The following is a 19,558-nucleotide window of genomic DNA, read 5'->3' on the forward strand; positions in this document are numbered from 1 at the left end:
TATCTGAACTTTTCTCTTTTTTTCTTTCTAAGTCTTACTAGGGGTTTGTCAATTTTATTTATCTTCTCAAAGAACCAGCTTTTTGTTTCTTTGATCCTTTCTACTTCCTTTTTTGTTGCAATAGCATTTATTTCTGCTTTGATTTTTATTATATCTCTCCTTCTGCTGACTTTGGGCTTTGTTTATTCTTTTTCTAATTCCGTTAGGTGGAATTTGAGGTTGCTCACTTGGAATTTTTCTTGTTTGTTAAAGTGATCCTGTGTTGCAATGAATTTCCCTCTTAATATGGCTTTTGCTTCATCCCATATGAGTTGGTATACTGTGTTTTCAATTTCATTTGTCTCCAGATAATTTTTGATTTCTCCTTTAATCTCTTCAAGGATCCGTTACTTGTTCAATAGCATGTTGTTTAGTCTCCACTTCTTTGTCCCTTTCTCAGCTTTTTTCTCGTAATTTCTAGCTTTATAGCATTGTGATCAGAAAAGATGCTTGTTATTATTTCAATTTTCTTAAATTTATTGAGGCTTGCCTTGTTTCCCAGCATATAGTCTATCCTTGAGAATGTTCCATGTACACTTGAGAAGAATGTGTATTCTGCTGTTTTTTGGTGGAGTGTTCTGTATATGTCTATTAAGTCCAACTGGTTTAGCTTTTCATTTAATTCCACTGTTTCCTTGTTGCTTTTCTGTCTGGATGATCTATCCATTGATGTGAGTGGGGTGTTAAGGTCCCCTACTATTATTGTGTTATTATTAATGTCTTCTTTTAGGTTTATTAATGGTTGCTTTATGAATTTTGGTACTCCTGTGTTGGGTGCAGAGATATTTATGAGTGTTATTTCTTCTTGATGGAATGTCCCTTTGGTCATTATATACTGCCTCTCTTTGTCTTTCTTTACCTGTCTTATCTTGAAGTTTGCTTTGTCTGACGTAAGTACCGCAGCATCTGCTTTCTTTTGTTTCCCATTAGCTTGGAGTATCGTCTTCCACCCTTTCATGCTGAGCCTGTGTTTGTCGTTGGAGCTGAGATGTGTTTCCTGAAGGCAGCATATTGTTGGGTCTTGTTCTTTAATCTATCTTGCCACTCTGTGTTTTTTTTATTGGAGAATTCAATCCATTTACGTTTAGGGAGGTTATCAATATATGAGGGCTTAACACTGCCATTTTATCTCTTCGTTTCCAGTTCTCCTGCATCCTTTGTTTCTCGTCCCATGTATTTTGCTCTACCCATTGAATTATGTACTTTTTTTATGATGTATTTCTTTATTTTCTTCTTATTTATTACTTGTATCTCTGTTTTGCTTTTTTGTTTAGTGGTTACCATGAGGTTTGCATTCAGAATATCATGTATAAGATAGTCCATTTTCTGATGGCCTCTTGTTTCCTTAGTCTAAACTGATTCAGTCCCTTTCCTCCTCCCCTCCTAAGTTGGTTTTCTCACATCTTATTCTATCTTGTATTGTGAGTTTGTGGTTAAAATGACCAGATTATCTTTATTGTTGGTGTTTTCATTCCCTTTGTCTTTAATGCTATAGTTATTTGCTATCCCAATCTGATTATCTACCAATTTATCTCCTTACTACGTGCTTTGTAACCCCTTTCTCCCTGTTTTTTCCCCCCAGGTATGAGGGCCTTCTTGAGGATCTGTTGTTGGGTCATCTCGTGGCTATGAAGTCCCTTAGCTTTTGTCTATCTGGGAAAGTTTTTATTTCTCCATTGTATCTGAGGGATATTTTTGCTGGATAAAGCACTCTTGGCTGAAAATTTTTGTCTTTCAAGGATTTGAATATGTCATTCCATTCTCTCCTAGCCTGTAAGGTTTCTGCAGAGAAATCCACTGAAAGCCTGATAGGGGTTCCTTTGTAGGTTATTTTTTTCTGCCTTGCTGCCCTTAGTATACTTTCTTTGTCATTCTTTTTTGCTAGTTTTACTACTATATGCCTTGCAGTAGGTCTTTTTTACAGTGACGTATCTAGGAGATCTGGAAACCTCTTTCACATGGATTTCCATCTCCTTCCCCACGTTTTGGAAGTTCTCTGCTATTATTACTTTGAACACACTTTCTGCTGCATTCTCCTTCTCATCTCCTTCTTGAATACCTATAATTCTTATGTTGTATTTCCTCATTGAGTCAGATATTTCTCAGAGACCTTCTTCATTTGTTTTTAGTCTTAGTTCTCTCTCCTCTGTCTGGAGCATTTCAACATGTCTGTGTTCAATTATGCTGATTCGCTCCTCTATGATGTCCACACCAGCATTCAGGGAATCCATATTTTGTTTTATCTCTTCCATTGTGACTTTCATCTCCAATATTTCTGATTGATTCTTCTTTATAGTTTCAATCTCTTTTGTGAAGTAGCTCCTGAACTCGTTGAATTGTTTCTTTACATTCTCTTTTACCTCATTGAGTTTTTTGATGATTGCTATTTTGAATTCACTGTCACTTAGATCACATATTTCTGTGTCCTCAGGACTGAATCCTGGGTAATCTTCATTTTCTCTCTGGTCCGGAGATTTGATGTAATGTTGGTGGCTCTTTTTATGCACCCTGGTGTTATTTGGTTGCAGTTACTGCATATCGCCACTTCTTAGGGGTGGAGAGCCATGTGTTATCAGCCCTGTGCCTTCAGCATGGTGGAGCCTGGTGGGCAGGTGGGGGGAGGGGTGCTTTCTCCTCTGTGCTCTAGGAGTTTTCTTCCTCTGCTCTCCTGGGGTGTTGGCTTGATAAGGTCACCCCTCATGAAAGCTCTCGCCCCCATAGAGGGCTTCCCTCTAGGCTGTGAGGGCCTTCCAGGATGCTTGTTGTTCCCTCAAATGAACGTCCCCTCCCCCATTCCTTCCCTCTCGGAGGCCTCTGGGCAGTCCTGGATCGCAGGCTTTGGGGGATGGCAAAGTTTTGTCTTACCCCATTCCACCTCCTCCAAGGGGGGCTCCAGCCTCTCTGCCCACTGGTATGGCTGCATGGGTCTCTTCGATGTTTTTTGTGTTGTGTTTGTATGTGTTCTGTTGGAGTAAGAATGTTTTTTCATTGTATGTTGGAGGGGGAGGATTACTGAGAAAGTTTACTCCACCATCATGCTGACCTCACTCGAAAATACCAAACTTTTAAAGACAGGATCCTCACAGTGCTAAGTTGAGCTGCATTGGAGCTAAGGCAAAAGGAGTCAGCAGTATGACCGTTGCCCTGCAGGTCACAGGAGAGTGAAGTGGAAAACGAGGACCACATTCACTCCACTAAGTTGCAGAGTTGCGTCAGTGGGAGTGATAATAATATTTGTTCTGTTTCTGTTTCTAGGGACATACTAACATCGCCCTGCTGCTGGCAGTATGCTGTCCTTCTAAACCGATTCAATTATCCTTTCAACCTGGAAGAGGCTTTACGTTTGAGGGGCTATCGCACCGTCTTCCAAGGATCTTTACCCCACTGTCCTAAATCCATGAAGTGTTACCTTAGCGCAACTGCGGGCAGGATGCCTTCAGAAAGACACCAAGTTGGAAACCTAAAAAAATACTATCTCCTGAATGCGGCCTCTCTCCTCCCAGTGCTGGCTCTGGAGTTGAGGGATGGGGAGAAGGTTCTGGATCTGTGTGCTGCTCCTGGGGGCAAGTCGATCGCCCTGCTGCAGTGTGCAGACCCAGGTAGCGTGCTTTCCCGCAGCAGTTGGCAGTGCTGCAAGTACTCTTGATGTGTGTGGGGAGAAGTGTGACATTGAGTTTGCAGGCTGGAGGCTAAGACAGTGTGGAGAAGAGTGGACGTTTTAGCTGAGGAAATCAGTGTAAACAATGTTTTTTTTTCAGCTACTTAATTTTAACAGATATTGGGAACAAAACTACAACATTTTGTGAACACAAATCTGTCAGATAATTTGAATTTTATTAAGCCAGTGGCAAAGATTTTCTAATTTTATTGTTACTTTTTTACTTGAGAGTACTGTGTTGATATCCTTGTCATACTTCTATGCAACAAAAACATAGAGGTTTAAAATCATTTTTTGTGTCAATGGACCATAAGATTCTAAGGCAGTTCTGTCCAATACAAATATAATGTGAAGTACATATATACTTTAAAATTTTTGAGTAGTCTCAAGAAAAATGGAAAGAGGTGAAATTAATTTTAATAATACATTATAACCCCATACATCCAAAGTATTATTTCAACATGTAACCAAAATAAAAATTATTAATGAGATATTTTTATTACAAAGTTTTCAAAATTGGTATTTTACACTTATAGCACATTTCAGTTTGGACCAGCCACGTTCAAGCTCACAGCCATCTGTGGCAAATCGATATGGTATTGGACAATGTAAGTTAAAAGATTTGAAAAGTTCTTTGGAAGTGAGTTATTGTTACTATTTTTAGTAGAAAAAAAACGATGAAATGTAATGTGCATTTTTATAAATATTTGTTAAAGGTAATGAGTTGACATTCGTCGTAAATTATTTTCTTAGTGAGACGATGAGACTTTTTTTAATTATTAGGTTTCCCTAGATGAATATTGGTTATGGCTCCAAGAGACAGGGTTCAGCATCAGTTCTGTCTGGGCTTTGTTGGCCTGTGTGATGGTTTTGTTTTTATAAATACAGGTGCTGTTGTTCACATAGATAAGAAGATGGAAACGGTGGGAATTGTGCTGTGGGAGTTTCACGAGTTCTTTAAGCTCCCAACTTACACACAAATCACATAGATATCTTTCATCAAGTGTAACTGTAATGGTAACTAGGTGCGCACTCTTTGGGTCTAGTTTTGATTTTGTGGATGGCAAGGCATTAGAAACCGTCTGTCGCAAAAGCTATTGTCTCCAGTTGTCTGACTCATTCCTTTCCCAGCTCAGCACTGACGTGCTGACCTGCCTTGTCTGGTGCGTTGGTGGTTTCCACACCCAGCACGATTGCTGTGCTAAGATTCTGGACGGGGGGAGCTTGCTCCTCGTTTGTAAAGTTGGGGAAAGGCCGTTGTGAAAGGAGATCCCTGACCACCTGACCAGAGCTGTTCTCCTTAGGAAGTTGAGGACCTGAAAATTAATCTTCTAGAACCATGTGAGCTGGCTCATCCCTGAGAACGTTGTTCGTCTCCCCAGGGCAGGCAAATCCCAGTCTGAAGATTGCTAATTTATATCTTCATTTGAGAGCATTGCCTGTGGGAGTAGATTACAAAAGCTTCTACAAGGACTGTGAATCCAGTTGTTGAGGCATTGGTACAAATATGTTATCAACCATATATTCAGGAGATAACATACTGTGTGTTTAGAGTTGTGGTTTAAACTCTGTTACTGAAACTTGCTGTCCTTTTTATGTAAGAAATCACAGCAAGAGAGATTATTTTTTAAGGTTATTTTTATTATTTGAGCTGAAGTTTTATGGAATCATGTATTATCAGGAGTGTTTGTTTTTACTTTCACTCCTTTGTTGTTTGACAGTATTCTTATTTTGGCTGCTAACTCAATTTTGAATATAGAATTTTTAGTGTTGTAAAAGGTAAATTTGTCAAATTTGGGTACCATTTTGAAGAGAGGGCATTTTAATCCTAAATTATCCTCATTACTAGACTAAATATTTCACATGCTTATAGTAGGAAAGGTGGTTTGGTCAGGAGTCCAGAGGCAAACCGATGTACTCCAGGAGTTTGAAGTGGAGGAGAATCTTGCTGTGAAGGGCAGTGAAGGCCAGGCAGGATTCCAAGTAAAGTAGCTTTTCGTACAAGCAGGCTAATGATAATGGCTTACTAAGAAGTACACGTGCCTTCACACTGATGCTCAAAGCCCAAAGTAGGTTAGCTATAGTGCCTGAATTTAGAATGCAGAGGCAACGCTAGAAAAGTTTCTATAAGCAAAACTTAAATTGATGCCTGCACTAAATGTTCGTTTATACTCCAAATTCTTTAGATCAGTTCTGGCCTTTATTCTGGGCCAAGAGGCTTACAGCTTTGAATGATTAAAAAGCTCATATTTTAGGATGATTAAAAACATTAATCTACTTCTCTTTTGCTTGCACCTGTTAGCACAGTGATGGATTGTTGGTCATGGTTTTGTTTTGTTTTTGTCAACATAGCCTTGTAATGTCCTGGTCTCCTGGTCTTGAAAAAGAGCAAACAAGTCTGATTCTAAATGAGAAAGCATTAATGTACTAAGAATGACCGAGCATGGTGGAGTGGCTTGATCAGCTTTCTCTTTATTTTAAATTTAAGTTTCAGGTGTACAACATTATAATTTGACATGTGTATACACTACAAAGTGGTTATCCCCATAAGTCTAGTTCCCGTCTGTCACCCTGCGACTGACCCTCTTCACCGCTTTCGCCCACCCCCCAACCCCCTTCCTCTGGTAACCACCAAGTTCTCTGTATCTATGAGTTTGATTTTGTTTTGTTTGTTTTTTAGATTCTGCAAATGAGTGACACTGTGTGACATTTGTCTTTCTCTGTCTGACTTATTTCACTTAGCATGATGTCCTCGAGGTTCACCAATGTTGTTGCAAATGGCAAGATTTCACTCTTTTTCATGGCTGAGTAGTATTCCATTGTGTGCTTATGTGTGTGTATATATCTGTATACCACATCTTTATCCATTCATCCATCGATGGACACTTACGTTGTTTCTGTATCTTGGCTATTGTACATAACGCCACATTGAACACAGGAGTGTATATATCTTTTCGAATTAGTGTTTTCCTGTTCTTTGGATAAATACCCAGGAGTGGAATAGCTGGATCATGTGATAGTTCTGTGTTTAATTTTTTGAGGAACCTCCATACTGTTTTCCATACTGGCTGCACCAGTTCCCACCAACAGTGCATGAGGGTTCCTTTTTCTCCACATCCTCACCAAGACTTATTTCTTGTCTTTTTGATAATAGCCATTCTGACAGGTCTGAGGTAATATCTCCTTGTGGTTTTGATTTACATTTCCCTGATTAGCGATGTTGACTATCTTTTACCTGTTGGCCATTTGTATATTTTCATTGGAAAAATGTCTATTTAGGTCCTCTGCCCATTTTTTAATTGAGTTGTTTGGTTTTTGTTGTTGAGTTGTATGAGTTCTTTATGTATTTTGGGTATTAACCCCTTATTGGATGTATGATTTACAAATATCTTCTCCCCTTCTGTAGGTAGCCCTTTCATTTGTTGATGGTTTCCTTTGCTGTGCAGAAGCTTTTTAGTCTGATGTAGTCTCACTTGTTTGTTATTTATTTGTGTCATCTTCAGTGCTTTCATCAGTGTCTTGTAGTTTTCAGTGTACAGGTCTTTCAGCGTCTTTTTTTTAAAGATTGGCACCTGAGCTAACATCTGTTGCCAATCTTTTTTTTTTCTTCTTCTTCTTCTTCTCCCCAAAGCTCCTTAGTACATAGTTGTATATTCTAATCACAGGTCCTTCTGGTTGTGCTATGTGGGATGCCGCCTCAGCGTGGCCTGATGAGCAGTGCCATGTCTGTGCCCAGGATCTGAACGACAAAACCCTGGGCCACCGAATGGGAGCACATGATCTTCACCCCTCGGCCAGGGGGCCAGCCCCCTCAACTTCTTGGTTAGATTTGTTCATAGGTATTTTATTCTCTTTGATCCAATTGTAAATGAGATTGTTTTCTTAGTTTTTCTTTCTGATCGTTCACTTTTAGTGTATAGAAACGCCACACATTACTCTGTGTTGACTTGGTGTCCTGTCACTTTACTGAATGCATTTATTAATTCTAACAGTTTTTGGTGGAGTCTTTAGGGTTGATCTGCTTTCTTGCTGAGAGCCAGATCCCTCCAGGTGTGAAATTCTCTTTGTTGCCAGTAATCCCTTGTGGACATCGAGTCTGCTCTGGTGGTGGAAAAGATCAGAAAGGCCATTTCTTTCCTGAGTTGCTTTTGTCTTCCTGCTCTCACTGACAGGAACTGCTTTCCCTTTCTCTCCCTGCGACTTCCTTCCCATTCTTCAGGTTCTCACTCAGGAATCAACCCTCCTGGACTGCCTTCCCAGAGCTCCCTGCGTTAGGTGCCCCTCCTTTTTGGTAAGAATAAAAACAGTGACCATTTTGGAACACTTCGGATGTACAAGGACTGTATTAATCACATTGCCTAAATCTTTGTTTTTCAAACACTTTTTAGTAGTCTGCTTCCCCATCTTATGTTGTATTTCCAGACAAACATCTTTCTGAAGTCCTAGGACTCTGAAGAACCCAGTGTGACTATCACTGGTGTACATGATCTTATTTAGCTCTGCAACCCTCTTAGTTGGGCATTATTATCCCCACTTTAGAGTTGAAACTGAGACACAGAGAGTTAACTAAATTGCCCTAGCTAGGTGGCAGAGCTGGGGTCTGAACTCAGATTTCAGTCACGTGCTCCTGACTGTTCTGCAGGCTCCAGTGTTATGCAGCTGCTGACCTGCCCAGATTCCTCCCTCAGAGAGCTTGCTGAGCATGGGACAGGCTCCCACTTACCTCTATCTGCAGCTGGAGCCCTGTGCCCAGTCCATACAGGTGCTTAGCAGACAGAACCTTGAAGCGGTACTCTCAAGTGTATTTTGACCTGTTGTGTTTAATCTGTTGTCAGTTTGTTGTTAACAGTTTGTTCTGTGAATCTGTAACATTGCTTCCAGGTGATTCAGGGAACCTTACCATTAGCCTTCATAGTACTTATAGTGGATGGACAGTGTCATTGTTCCAATTTTTGCACTGAGGGACATAAAACAATCATCATTATGGCTTTTGGCTCCAAGGAATAATCAGCAGAACTGAAAGTAGGCAGAATTGTTTTTACTGAGTTATGTGTACCAAAATAAATTAATGACTGAAACTGCCAGTTTTAGTTTCTTTCCGTGGACCAAAGGCTGTCATCTGTCGATGTAAAGCTTCGATGACTTTTTCAAGGCTTAGTTTTTATTAAATTCACCCCTTTCCTGCTTAGATGAAAAGATACCAAGATTTGGTTTATTTTTGACAATTTAAACATGACATTAATTCTACCTCAATGTAGTAGGTCTTAGTATATATATGAAACTTGGATTGTGATGCTTTGTATTGCATATTTTTAAAAGTTTAACCAATCTAAAACTATTTCAAATAAAATCTGTATCTAGGCCAAACCACAATATATAGCACAAACCTATATTTCAGCTGAGAGATATTTTAAAATGCTGAACGGAGAATCTTGACTAAAGCTATAATTTAATGAAAAGCTGCCCTGACTTTCAGTTTTAGCGATTTAAATGTCTTTTATTATAATGCTGTGTTTCAGTTGTCAGCTGTATTTAATGAGCACAGGCTCTCTGCAAGACATGGGATGTTGGGTGTGGAGCTGGAAGGGATGTGGACATAATAAGACTTCCGTGTCCTCTGGTATGACCAGCTGGGTATCCTAACCCAGCCTCCTGCTGAAACCACTAAAATATGTAGGATCTAATGTTAAGGGAAAACCAAAAAAAAGTTTTCTTTTTGCTGAGGAAGATTAGCCCTGAGCTAACATCTGTGCCCATCTTCCTCTCCTTTTTTGTATGTGGGACACTGCCACAGGGTGGCCGGTGAGTTGAGTAGGTCTGAGCCCAGGATCCAAACCTGTGAACCTGGGCCACCGAAGTGGAGCATGTGGAACTTTAACCACTCAGCCACGGGGCCCGCCCAACAAAACCTTTCTAAATGCATCAACGATCTCCAAGTGCTCAGTGGTCAGCATCTGAAAGAGTGGAAACCTAGACAGTGAATTGAGCACTGAAGCCAGCCTTTCACTTGGGAGCACGTGCCTAACCTGAGGAACTTGCATGTCCACGTTCATCACTTCTTGAAAAGGCAGATTAGAAGGCAGAGCTGGAGCCTGCTGAGTGGAGCCTCCCAGAGCTGATTCACCTGGAGCTGGGGCTCCACAAGGCTGATCAGATACTGGGGTGGGCCTGCCTGCCCTGCAGCCACACTTGTCTCCACAGCCACATCAGCGAATCTCCCAAAAGCACCTGAGAGAAACGGGAACTAAATTAAGTAGCGCACTTCCTAAGGAAATGCAGCTTGAAGCTGGTTTTCTGCTTCTTTGCCCCTAACAAAACTGCTGCATCTCCTGACCCTCTTCCGTGTGGAGACGTGGGCCGGGTGGTAGGGAGGAAGCAGTGTGCATGAACACCTCTCGCACCAGGTGGAATATGGCACACGCCGGAGGTGAGGTGCAGAGTGGCTGAGAAGTGGGCTCGTCAGCCACATCTGCTGGAGCACAGAGCGTGTTGGTGAGATGGTGGGAGGTTGAAATTGAAAGGTTGTCTTGAGGCCTCCCTGTCACAGACCTGAAATTAAAGGCTAGGTGTTTGAATTTTATTCAGTGGGTGATGGGAAGTCATTGAAAGTTTTTACCAGTGGATAGACGATCAGAGACAACAGCACGTATGTATAGATACGTATAGATACGTAGATGTATATACACACTCATACGGTCATACATATGTATATGTATTTGAGCAAAGGGTTTACAGAGATTTTTTCCCCCTTGACGTTAGAATTTCATCTTCAGTTAGTTCTCTAGCTTGTTTCCCTGGTAACCTGACAGAGACTGTCACTGTGTTTCTAGGCAACGTTGCATATGATAAAAATGATTCTGATTGGTAAAATGCACGTGCCCTGAAAGAAAGACCAATTAACCCCTTGAGACCTTGCTTGGGGTCTTCCTGAGTGCAGTGAAGCACTGTAATCGGGATGTTCCTGTGGGGACCCTGGATGCTGTGCCTGTGCAGTTGTTAGAAGAGGTGTTGGCTCCTGTGGGACATGAGGCTTTTAGGCCAGAACGGCTCCTGCACCTGCCCAATGTGAGTCTCAACTTCTCGTACTGAGTTACCAGCTGTGTGAGCCACCACAGGCCTTCTAGGAAAGAGGATGTCAGCCTGCCCTCTTGGCCACTGGAGGTTCCTGTTCTGTGTAGGGTGATGCCAAATGTGGCCTGCATGAATGTTTATGTTGAAAAGACCACCTTAAATAAGACCAGAAAACCTAGAAATTATAAAAGTGATATGATTGACTACAAAAAATTGTGAAACTTATGTATTAAAAAAGATCTACAAATAAATTCAGAAGACAGTTTAGGAAACATTTGCAAATCAGATGGCAGATAAAGGTTAAGAGCTATCCTATGGAAATAGGTCTCACCTTAATAAGAAAAGTATAAATAGTGCAATAGGTAGAAAAGGGCAAAGGGTAAGAAGAGGCAGTTGACAGGAAAGTGAAACTTAACAGCAAATAGGCAGTCTCAGAGATGCTCCATTGTGTGAGAAATGAAGGGCTGTGCTCCAGTATCACGTCCCATATCAGACCAACAGCGCTTACTTCTGCAGGAGTTTGGTGGAGGGACAAGGCAGTTGTACTTGCTAAAATTAAATGTTCCCCTACTCAGACCTCGCTGCTCCTCTGGTAATGTCCCATAATAATAAAGCACAGATGACAGGACAGCTGTAGAAAGATGTTCAGCTACAGCAGTGTGACAGCAGTGTGAGCCCCAGCCCCTGGCAATGGTTGAGCAGAGGACACCACTGCACGTACTGTTAGCACCTTTAGAGACTATGTGTCTCTGTGCCAGTTGACATGGTGGTGTTTCCTTTGAAGTGTTGGGATAAGTGAAGAGTAAGGAAGCAGAGAACTGTGTAAATGTAATCCTGGGCATATAATCATATAAGCACATATATGTCAGGTTGATAGTAGAGGTTTCTTTTGATGGGATAGTTGGGCAGTTGGTGAAGGGGGCGGTTGAAGAATGAGGTGAAAAACTGATACTTCAAGGGCTGACCTGGTGGTGTAGTTGTTAAGGTCACACGTTCCGCTTCAGTGGCCTTGGGTTCACTGGTTCAGTTTCTGGGTGTGGACCTACACACTGCTCATCAAGCCATGCTGTGGTGGCATCCCCCGTAGAAGAACTAGAAGGCCTTGCAACTCGGATATACAGCTATGCACTGTGTGGCTTTGGGGAGGAAAACCAAAACAGATGTGCAACAGATGCTAGCTCAGGGCGAATCTTCCTCACCAAAAAAAGCATATCTAAAAAAAAAAGTGATACTAGAAAAATAAAATTGCGTTTATATAAATTTTATGTGTGGCTTATATGCTTGAAGAGATATGGTATGATTGTTTATCAAAATGTTAAATGGTGGTTACCTGAAGACGGTGGGTTTCAGGTAATTTTTGATATTCTTCCTTTATACTTTCATGCATTTTAAAAAATATGCTTGTATTTAGGTATATATTTTGTAAACACATATTGTGTGTAATTTTATTATGTAAGAAGTATGTAAATATTTATAAATAAATAACTATATGTTTAAATAAAGGAAAACAAGACTGTCTTATGAGGGAGTGAGGTGCCCTGTCTGCCGAGGGGCCATGTGTCTGTGGTGAGAGGTAGGCTCTGGACTCAGGTCTGGGCTTCCTGCCCTGTGAACCTGGCCAAGCACTTCACTCTTGGCCCGAGTCTCCATCAGTAGAACAGGAGTATTACTGAAGGCCTCTGCGCCATGGGCTTATGAGGGTCAGATATGTTGCTACATGGGAAGTCTTAGGACTATGCCTGGCACAAGATAAAGACACAAGAATTGTTAGTAATTATTATAAACATTTGTAGTCACTGCTTTACAGTACTGTGCTAGATATGTTACTGAAGGATCGCATTGAATCTTAGCAACCACTTTGTAAGGTAGCTAGTATAGGGGAGGTAAAATTTCTCCTCTGTCCTCTTAGGGTTTCCAGCTGGGACTGACATAAAACAGAGTAACAGGAGGAAAGCATACAAATTTTATTTAATAAAATTTTACTGGTTAGGGGAGTCGCCCCAGGAAAATGAAGACCTGAAGAAGTAGCTAGGCCTCAGTGCTCATATACCAGGTTGAACAAACAGTGCCACTTGTGGAAAAGTAACTGAAACAGATGGGGAGAAGAAAGGAAGAGTTATTTTTAGCAAGGTCTGTTTGTATGGATTTCTCTTGGCCTTGACTCCCTGTCTCTGGTGATAAGAATCTTTTGGAGCCAGCCCTGGCTGAATGGTGAAGTTCACATGTCCACTTTAGTGGCCCAGGGTTCGCATGTTGGGATCCTGGGTGCAGACCTACACACTGCTCGTCAGTCCATGCTGTGGCGGTGTCCCACATAGAAGAACCAGAATGACCTACAACTAGGATATACAACTACATACTGGGGCTTTGGGGAGAAAGAAAAAAATGGAAGATTGGCAACAGATGTTAGTTCAGGGCCAATCAATCTTCCTCCCCCCCTGCCCCCAAAAGAAAGACATAAAAAAAAAAAATTAAAGAATGTTTCTTTCCTCTGGAATAGGAAGGGTATCTTTCCCATGGGAGTCCATCTCCTGCTTTCAGGAGGAGAAAGGAAGGTCAAATGCCATTCCTGTGTTTGCTGTTATTCAGGTATCTTTAACTCAAAATAATCAGTGTACCAGAGCAGCATATTTGGGGTGGTGTGTTCTGAGCCCTTCACTAGGTGCAGTCCCCATTGTACAGGTGAGGAAACTGAGGCTCTTGAGGAGGGCTGAGGAACTCCCCCACAAGTCTCTTAGCTCATCATTAGAGCCTGTCTGTCTGAACCACAGAGCCAGGAGCACTGCACGTGCTTTTTCCACATTCCACATGCCTGCCTTTATTTAAAATGAAGGCCTTCTGTCCTGGAAGGAGCTCGATAGATGATCGAATAGATCGTCTACTCTTAAGAGCTGTAGGGAAGAATGGGTCTGAGGAATTGGTTGTATGGCATATCTTTAGGAATCCATAATTCTCTAAAGGTTTTTGCCTCACAAAATTAGATTTGAGTGAGTAGATGGTGGGAGCCTTTGAGAGACTGTGCCGGCCTGACTGCTGTGCATGTTTTATGCTGTGTGTGTGTGTGTTTCTGCTTTTAAAGCATAAAATAATCACGATGTTTACCTCTGAGTCCTATTTCTGCATAATTGGGGTGAGCTGATTTCTTTCTGAAATTTATTTGATCAAAAGTGGAAATTTAACAGTGTCTTTGCATTCATATTAAAACTTTTAATCCTTTAGGTTATCTTCACTGCAACGAATACGATCATTTGAGGTTGAAGTGGCTGATGCAGACCTTGGAATCTTTCATCCCACAGCCATTGGTGAATGGGATTAAAGTGTCTCAGTCGGACGGCAGAGACGTGGGGGACGCCCAGCCTGAAACTTTTGACAAGGTGCCTTCATGACGTTGTGATGCGCTGATGTCTCTCAGTATGCCACCGTTAGGTTGCCTCTTGTTTTCCACCTGCTTCCAGAAGTGGCTGGATGCCATTTCTCAGCGCCATGGGAAACTGATAATGGGAGCATGGATGCGGTTTTCACTGGGTGGTCAGCATGGCTCAGAGGAAGCAGCCACTGTGGGATTGGGGACTACAGAATGTTTTTATTTCCCAGTACCTCAGAGATTCTCAGGAAAAGATAAGCTGTGATTGGGGTCCATACACACAATTGCCCTGTATTGCTTTAATTTGCTAACATTTCGTATCAGAGTATGACAGGTAAAGAAAAGGAGCATTTCAGGAAACTGAAGTTGAAACATTTTTTAAAATGTTGAGAATTCAGGAGTACTAGTAGTAATGTCTGTTTCAAATGAGTAACTTTTGTAAAAGTTTTTACTGTAGTTGTCAAGAATGTGAAATGTTAGTAGTCTTTTGGTCCTCCCATTCGCTCTCCTCCCAAAAAACCAAGCACTGAGAGTGCACAGGACATTTTTCTGAAAAGTGTTAGTGAACAAATATCATAAAGAAGGATTTACCATGGTGTATTTTCAGCTACTAGGGAAACATCCATATGTATTTGCGGTTTTTGTCACGGGTTTACGTAGCTTCCCTGTGCACGCTGTGTCTGAGAGTGTATTTTCAGCGCAGATTTACCTTACTGTCCTTGTTTCAGGTGCTGGTTGATGCTCCGTGTTCAAACGATCGGAGCTGGCTGTTCTCTCCTGATGCTCAGAAGGCGGCCTGCAGGATAAGCCAGAGGAGGAGTCTGCCTGTGCTGCAGAGAGGGCTTCTGCGGTGAGAGGTCTCCACATGGGGTTTACCTTGGTCCTGTGGTAATTTACATAGGCTGGGCAAAACGCAGCCCCCAAATGATGGTCTCCTGCGTGGGGTCAGTCGTCATGCCTACAGACGCTGCACCCGGAAAATTCTCAGCCTTTCCCTTCCAGCTTTTGTGCTGTCCTGTCCCGCTGCCCCCGCCCTGCCCCTGAATGAAATGGAGTTTTGCTGTGCCTGGTCCTTTAAAGGGCGCAGAGCACTTACCTGAGGCTTGGGGTTGTTTGCACCTCGGGACCACCCTAAGCCTGGGTTTATCACCTGTGCTTTCACTGACTCTGAGCAGCGCTGTAGGAGCTGCTTTGGGCCAGGAGGCACCTTTTGGCAGCGGCCACGTTGTTCTGGATGAGCTAGCCTCCTAGGAAGTTGTGGTTTGTTGTTAGCACTCATCGCCCCTCTAAGAATTTTGCAGAAGAGCATGACCACCAAGAGGTACTTGTTTTCCTTGAGAACAGAGGCATTTTGGGACATCCCATCCTGGTTTCAAAAGAGATTTCTCCTTTTATCCTACTCCCAAGTGGTTCCTGTTGTTCAGTACTTAACAGGAATTCTCTGAGCTGTGTGAGGTCTAGTTAAGCGACACCTTCGTGGAGTGAGGGCGAGGGCGGTGCACGAGCTCTGCAGATTCTGGGTCCATGTCCACCTTCTGACTGGTCCACGGCGAACGTGCCGAGCTGTGTCAGGTCTAGTTAAGCGACACCGCGTCCTCTCTGCTCCTTTGTGGAGTGAGGGTGCGGGCGGTGCACCTGCTCTGCTGGCTCCGGGTCCATGTCCGCCTTCTCAGCGGTCCACGGCGAACGCCTGCCGGTCCCTGAGCGGCACAGCCAGTGCTGATGGCCCTCCTGTACAGGCAGTGTGTTAGCTCGTTGTGCTGGTTCTAGCTCGTACGTGCCGGCAGGTTCTTCCAGACATTCCTCCTCCAGCAGGTGCCTTTCATCTGCTGCCACCAGGGGACAGTTTGCGAATTCTGTGCACCTTTCCCTCCTGCCTGCTGGCTGTGAGCCTGGGATGCTGGTTGAGCTGGCTCTGTCCTTTTTCTTACCCGAGTCTCTTGCTCTGACTCCTCAGTTAATTCCTCGTGCTGCTCCGAGCCTTGCTGTTCTTACGCCCCCCCAGAGCAGATGCTGCATCTTATGACCTCCACTTAGCATTGTGACCTCTAGTCGTTTTTTAAACTCTTAGCAACCAGGCTTCCTGAGAAGATCATTTTTCTTTTCTCTCTCATAAAAATCCTCCCTTCACTTCTTTTTCTTCCTATCCATTACCAGGCTTTCTCTGTTTTATGTTCTGTAATACTACTTTTCTTGCCATTTTCTCTCAATTCAACATTATCTATCTTCTGTTCCCTTTAGTCTTCCACACCTATGCTTATTAAAGTTACTAAATTGATAAGTTTAATTGATATTTTTTAATGGATATTCTTCAATTTTAATTTTACTTGATCTCGATGGTATTTTAAAAATATATTTTATTATACAGCTATTACATGGAAACATTTTCATTGTAAAAAAACTCAAATGATACAAATCAAGCAAAAGGCCCCTTTGTCCACAAACCCAAACAAATACCAGCTTTCTTCACAAGGGTTAACTATTGGACTTAAGCTGGGTGTACATTCTTCCAAACTTTTTCTATAGCTTTTCTTTTCCTTTTTTTTTTTTTTTATTTTGCTGAGGAAGATATGCCCTGAATTAACATCCGCTGATCTTCCTCTTTTTGTATGTGAGCTGCTGCCACAGCATGGCCACTGACAGACAAGTGGTGTAGGTCTGTGCCTGAGAACTGAACCTGGGCTGCTGAAGTGGAGCACACTGAACTTTACTGCCAGGCCACCAGGACTGCGCCATCTATAGCTTTTCTTCAACTGTGTATACATAGAGAAATACATTAAAAATAACTGCTATCACTGTGTCTATATTGTTGTGTAACTTGCTCTTTTTTGTACTTAACATTTCTTAAAGTCTTTTCCTTATAGATGTACTTTGTTTTCTTTGACTTCTGTGAAATATTCAGTAGGGTCAGACTATCATATTCCATTTAATTCTCTGTTTTTGGATATTTACTTCATGTCCTTTTTTCACTTATACAAACTATCCTTTAATTGTCTCATTGGACACACATATTAACATTTTTCTTGCTTAAACTGAATTGTTCTCTAAAATGGCTGTACCAGTGCACACTATGTTGCATTTGGCTTTGACTGTTTGCGCCCTCTTAAAATATTATCTTCCCTTGATTTTTGTGATCATATGCCTTCCTGCTTTTCTTCTACCTGTTTTTCTTAATTTGTTCTTAATCAGCTTATCCCATAAATTTTGGATTTCCATAGGCTGCTGATGTTGGCTGCCTTCTCTCCCTCTCTGATGGCTTCAACTGATAGAAAGTGCCGTCTCCCAAATATACATCTAAGCTGAGATCTCCTCCTTAGCTTCAGACATGTATGCTCCGTTACCTATCAGAGATCTCCATTTGGAAGCCCCTGAGACATGCAAAACTCAGTTTGTCAAGAGGGAACTCATAATTTCTAATGCTTTCCTGTCCCCTTGAAAATCAACAAAAGGAAAACTCAAGACAGAAACCCACCAAACTGCCTCTGTTCCTCTCTTCTCCAGCTCAGTAGTTACATTGGCCTAAGTTGAAATCCATCTCCAACCCCCCTCTCTCCTCTTCCTAGTCAGTCACAGAGATGCTTCATTGTACCTGTTGGCTGTTTCTCAAGCCCATCCAGGTCTCTGTCCTTAGTAGCCTAACCTGAGCCCCCAACATCTGTGACCTAAATCATCACAATGGGCTCCAACTGCCCTGCGTGTCTCCAACTGTGACCTCTGCTTCACTCTCTGGTAAAACGAAATCTGACCTGAAATGTAGATCTGATCATGTTGTTCTGCTTTTTGAAGTCCTGCAGTGGTTTGCTGTCACCATTTAGGTCTCAGACTCCTTAGTGTGATCCTCGAGTCCTCTTTTGGTTGGTTCCTCCCTGCCTCACTAGCTTCACCATCTCAGGACTCCTCCCACATTAGTTCCGACGCAGCAGCTCCTTGGACTCTCTACACGGTGTTTCGTTTCTGAGCTCAGTGCATTTCCTCTTCCTGTTGCCTAAGAGTTCTTCCTCTAACTCTTCCTCCCTCTGGGGAAGGATGGGCAACTCTCCTGGTTCCTCAGTAATCAGCTCTGACATCTCTTTATCGAAGCCTTGCCTGACTTCCTGGGCCTGGTGTTGGTACTGCCTCATGTCCTTGCCGTCATTTACACCTACACTGATGATTTAATTCTCTGCTTCACGTTTGTGGGGTGCTGTCTCCTCCTCAACAAGACTGTGGGCCTCGTGGGAGCAGGGATTGTCTTAGTGTGCTTTTTTTTGTACAAAATGTTTTTTTCTTGTGATGAGAACTTTTAAGATCCAGTCTTTTAGCAAGTTTCAGTCTTATTTTTATTTCCAATACATAGTTTGGTGTCCAGCATATAGAAGGGATTCAGTAAATAATTGTTTAAAAGCAGTAAATTACAAGGCCTGAGTATTTAGAATTTATGTCTGCATTAAATTTATAGCAAAGTCAATCTGACAAAAATGATAAAATCATTATTGTGCTGCATGGTAATTAGCTGTAAATGTAAAGCAGTTCAGTTGGTACTGCTTTTGCACAACCACACATGGCTTTAGTTTAGTTTTTCTCCATTTAATACGTTTCCCTTAACACCAGACAGCATTTCAGTCATCATCACATAGGCCATGCATCTACCTAAGCCTCACACAGGCGCCTTCCTGTGCCCTGACACCCAAGGCTCTTCTTTGGTGACCACTCTACTCTCCCGTCATCCTACTCCCCAAAGGGAGTGGCTTTAGTACCACATCACTTTAGTAGCAAGTTGACAGGGTGCAAAACCAACCTCTCAGTCACGAGTGTAGACCTTCATGCACTGTATGTGTTTGGAAAGACCATCCTGCCAGCCATCCTGCAGTCTTCTCCTTGAGCAGCTGCTCTGCTGCCTGGTCTGTGCGAGGGGCTTCAGAGCTACCTGAAGCAGCTGAAACTTTCAGGCCCTGGGCTGTGTGACTGTGATGAGGAGGGGGAAGGCGCAGAAATCCAGGCTGGAGATGCATAAAGTGATTCTAATTCCCTGATGTCTACAAATCTGGGGGTTAAAACGGCGAAGGGAAAAATGATGGTACCAGCACAGCCTCTCTTTTATCTCCTGCCCCTGGCTCGAAAAAAATGGAAAAAAAAAGACTAGTACTTTTCTCCTCGGGCTGGCTCTCTCGCTGTATCACAGACCAAGAGATTTCTCTCACCTTCTTCTTAACCCCCTCGCTGAGCTGTTGCTTTCCCTTCCTTTGGCGAAAGGCAGTCCTTTTGTTTCACAGTGAGAAGGGAAGGTTTTCAGTGTGGACCTGTGCAAGAGAGATGCATGGTGTGTCTGAGTTTGGTCAGCGGGCTGCAGGGGTGATCTCAGCTCCTCGCTTGCACCTGCAAAGAACAGTTAGGAGGCACGGATCAGAGACCGCCAGGCCTGGTCCTGGGGGCAGGAGGCAGGTCAG

The 19,558-nt window shown here is 42.6% G+C and overlaps 1 protein-coding gene across 2 annotated transcripts in view; it reads left to right on the plus strand.

The window, feature by feature from the left end:
• The window catches only part of NSUN3 (NOP2/Sun RNA methyltransferase 3), a 59,056-nt gene that overhangs the window by 12,381 nt on the left and 27,117 nt on the right, over positions 1–19,558 (plus strand). For both annotated transcript variants that reach the window (XR_006528425.2, XM_014858488.3), the window contains exons 3-5: positions 3,295–3,638; positions 13,988–14,142; positions 14,861–14,982. Coding sequence is in view for 1 of the 2 variants with exons in the window: in XM_014858488.3 (XP_014713974.1) it covers positions 3,295–3,638; positions 13,988–14,142; positions 14,861–14,982 (621 nt within the window). In the remaining variant the exon portion in view is untranslated. The remainder of the gene's footprint in view (positions 1–3,294; positions 3,639–13,987; positions 14,143–14,860; positions 14,983–19,558) is intronic.

Source organism: Equus asinus, chromosome 5 (genome assembly GCF_041296235.1).
Source record: "Equus asinus isolate D_3611 breed Donkey chromosome 5, EquAss-T2T_v2, whole genome shotgun sequence".
Classification (NCBI taxonomy): Eukaryota; Metazoa; Chordata; class Mammalia; order Perissodactyla; family Equidae; genus Equus; species Equus asinus.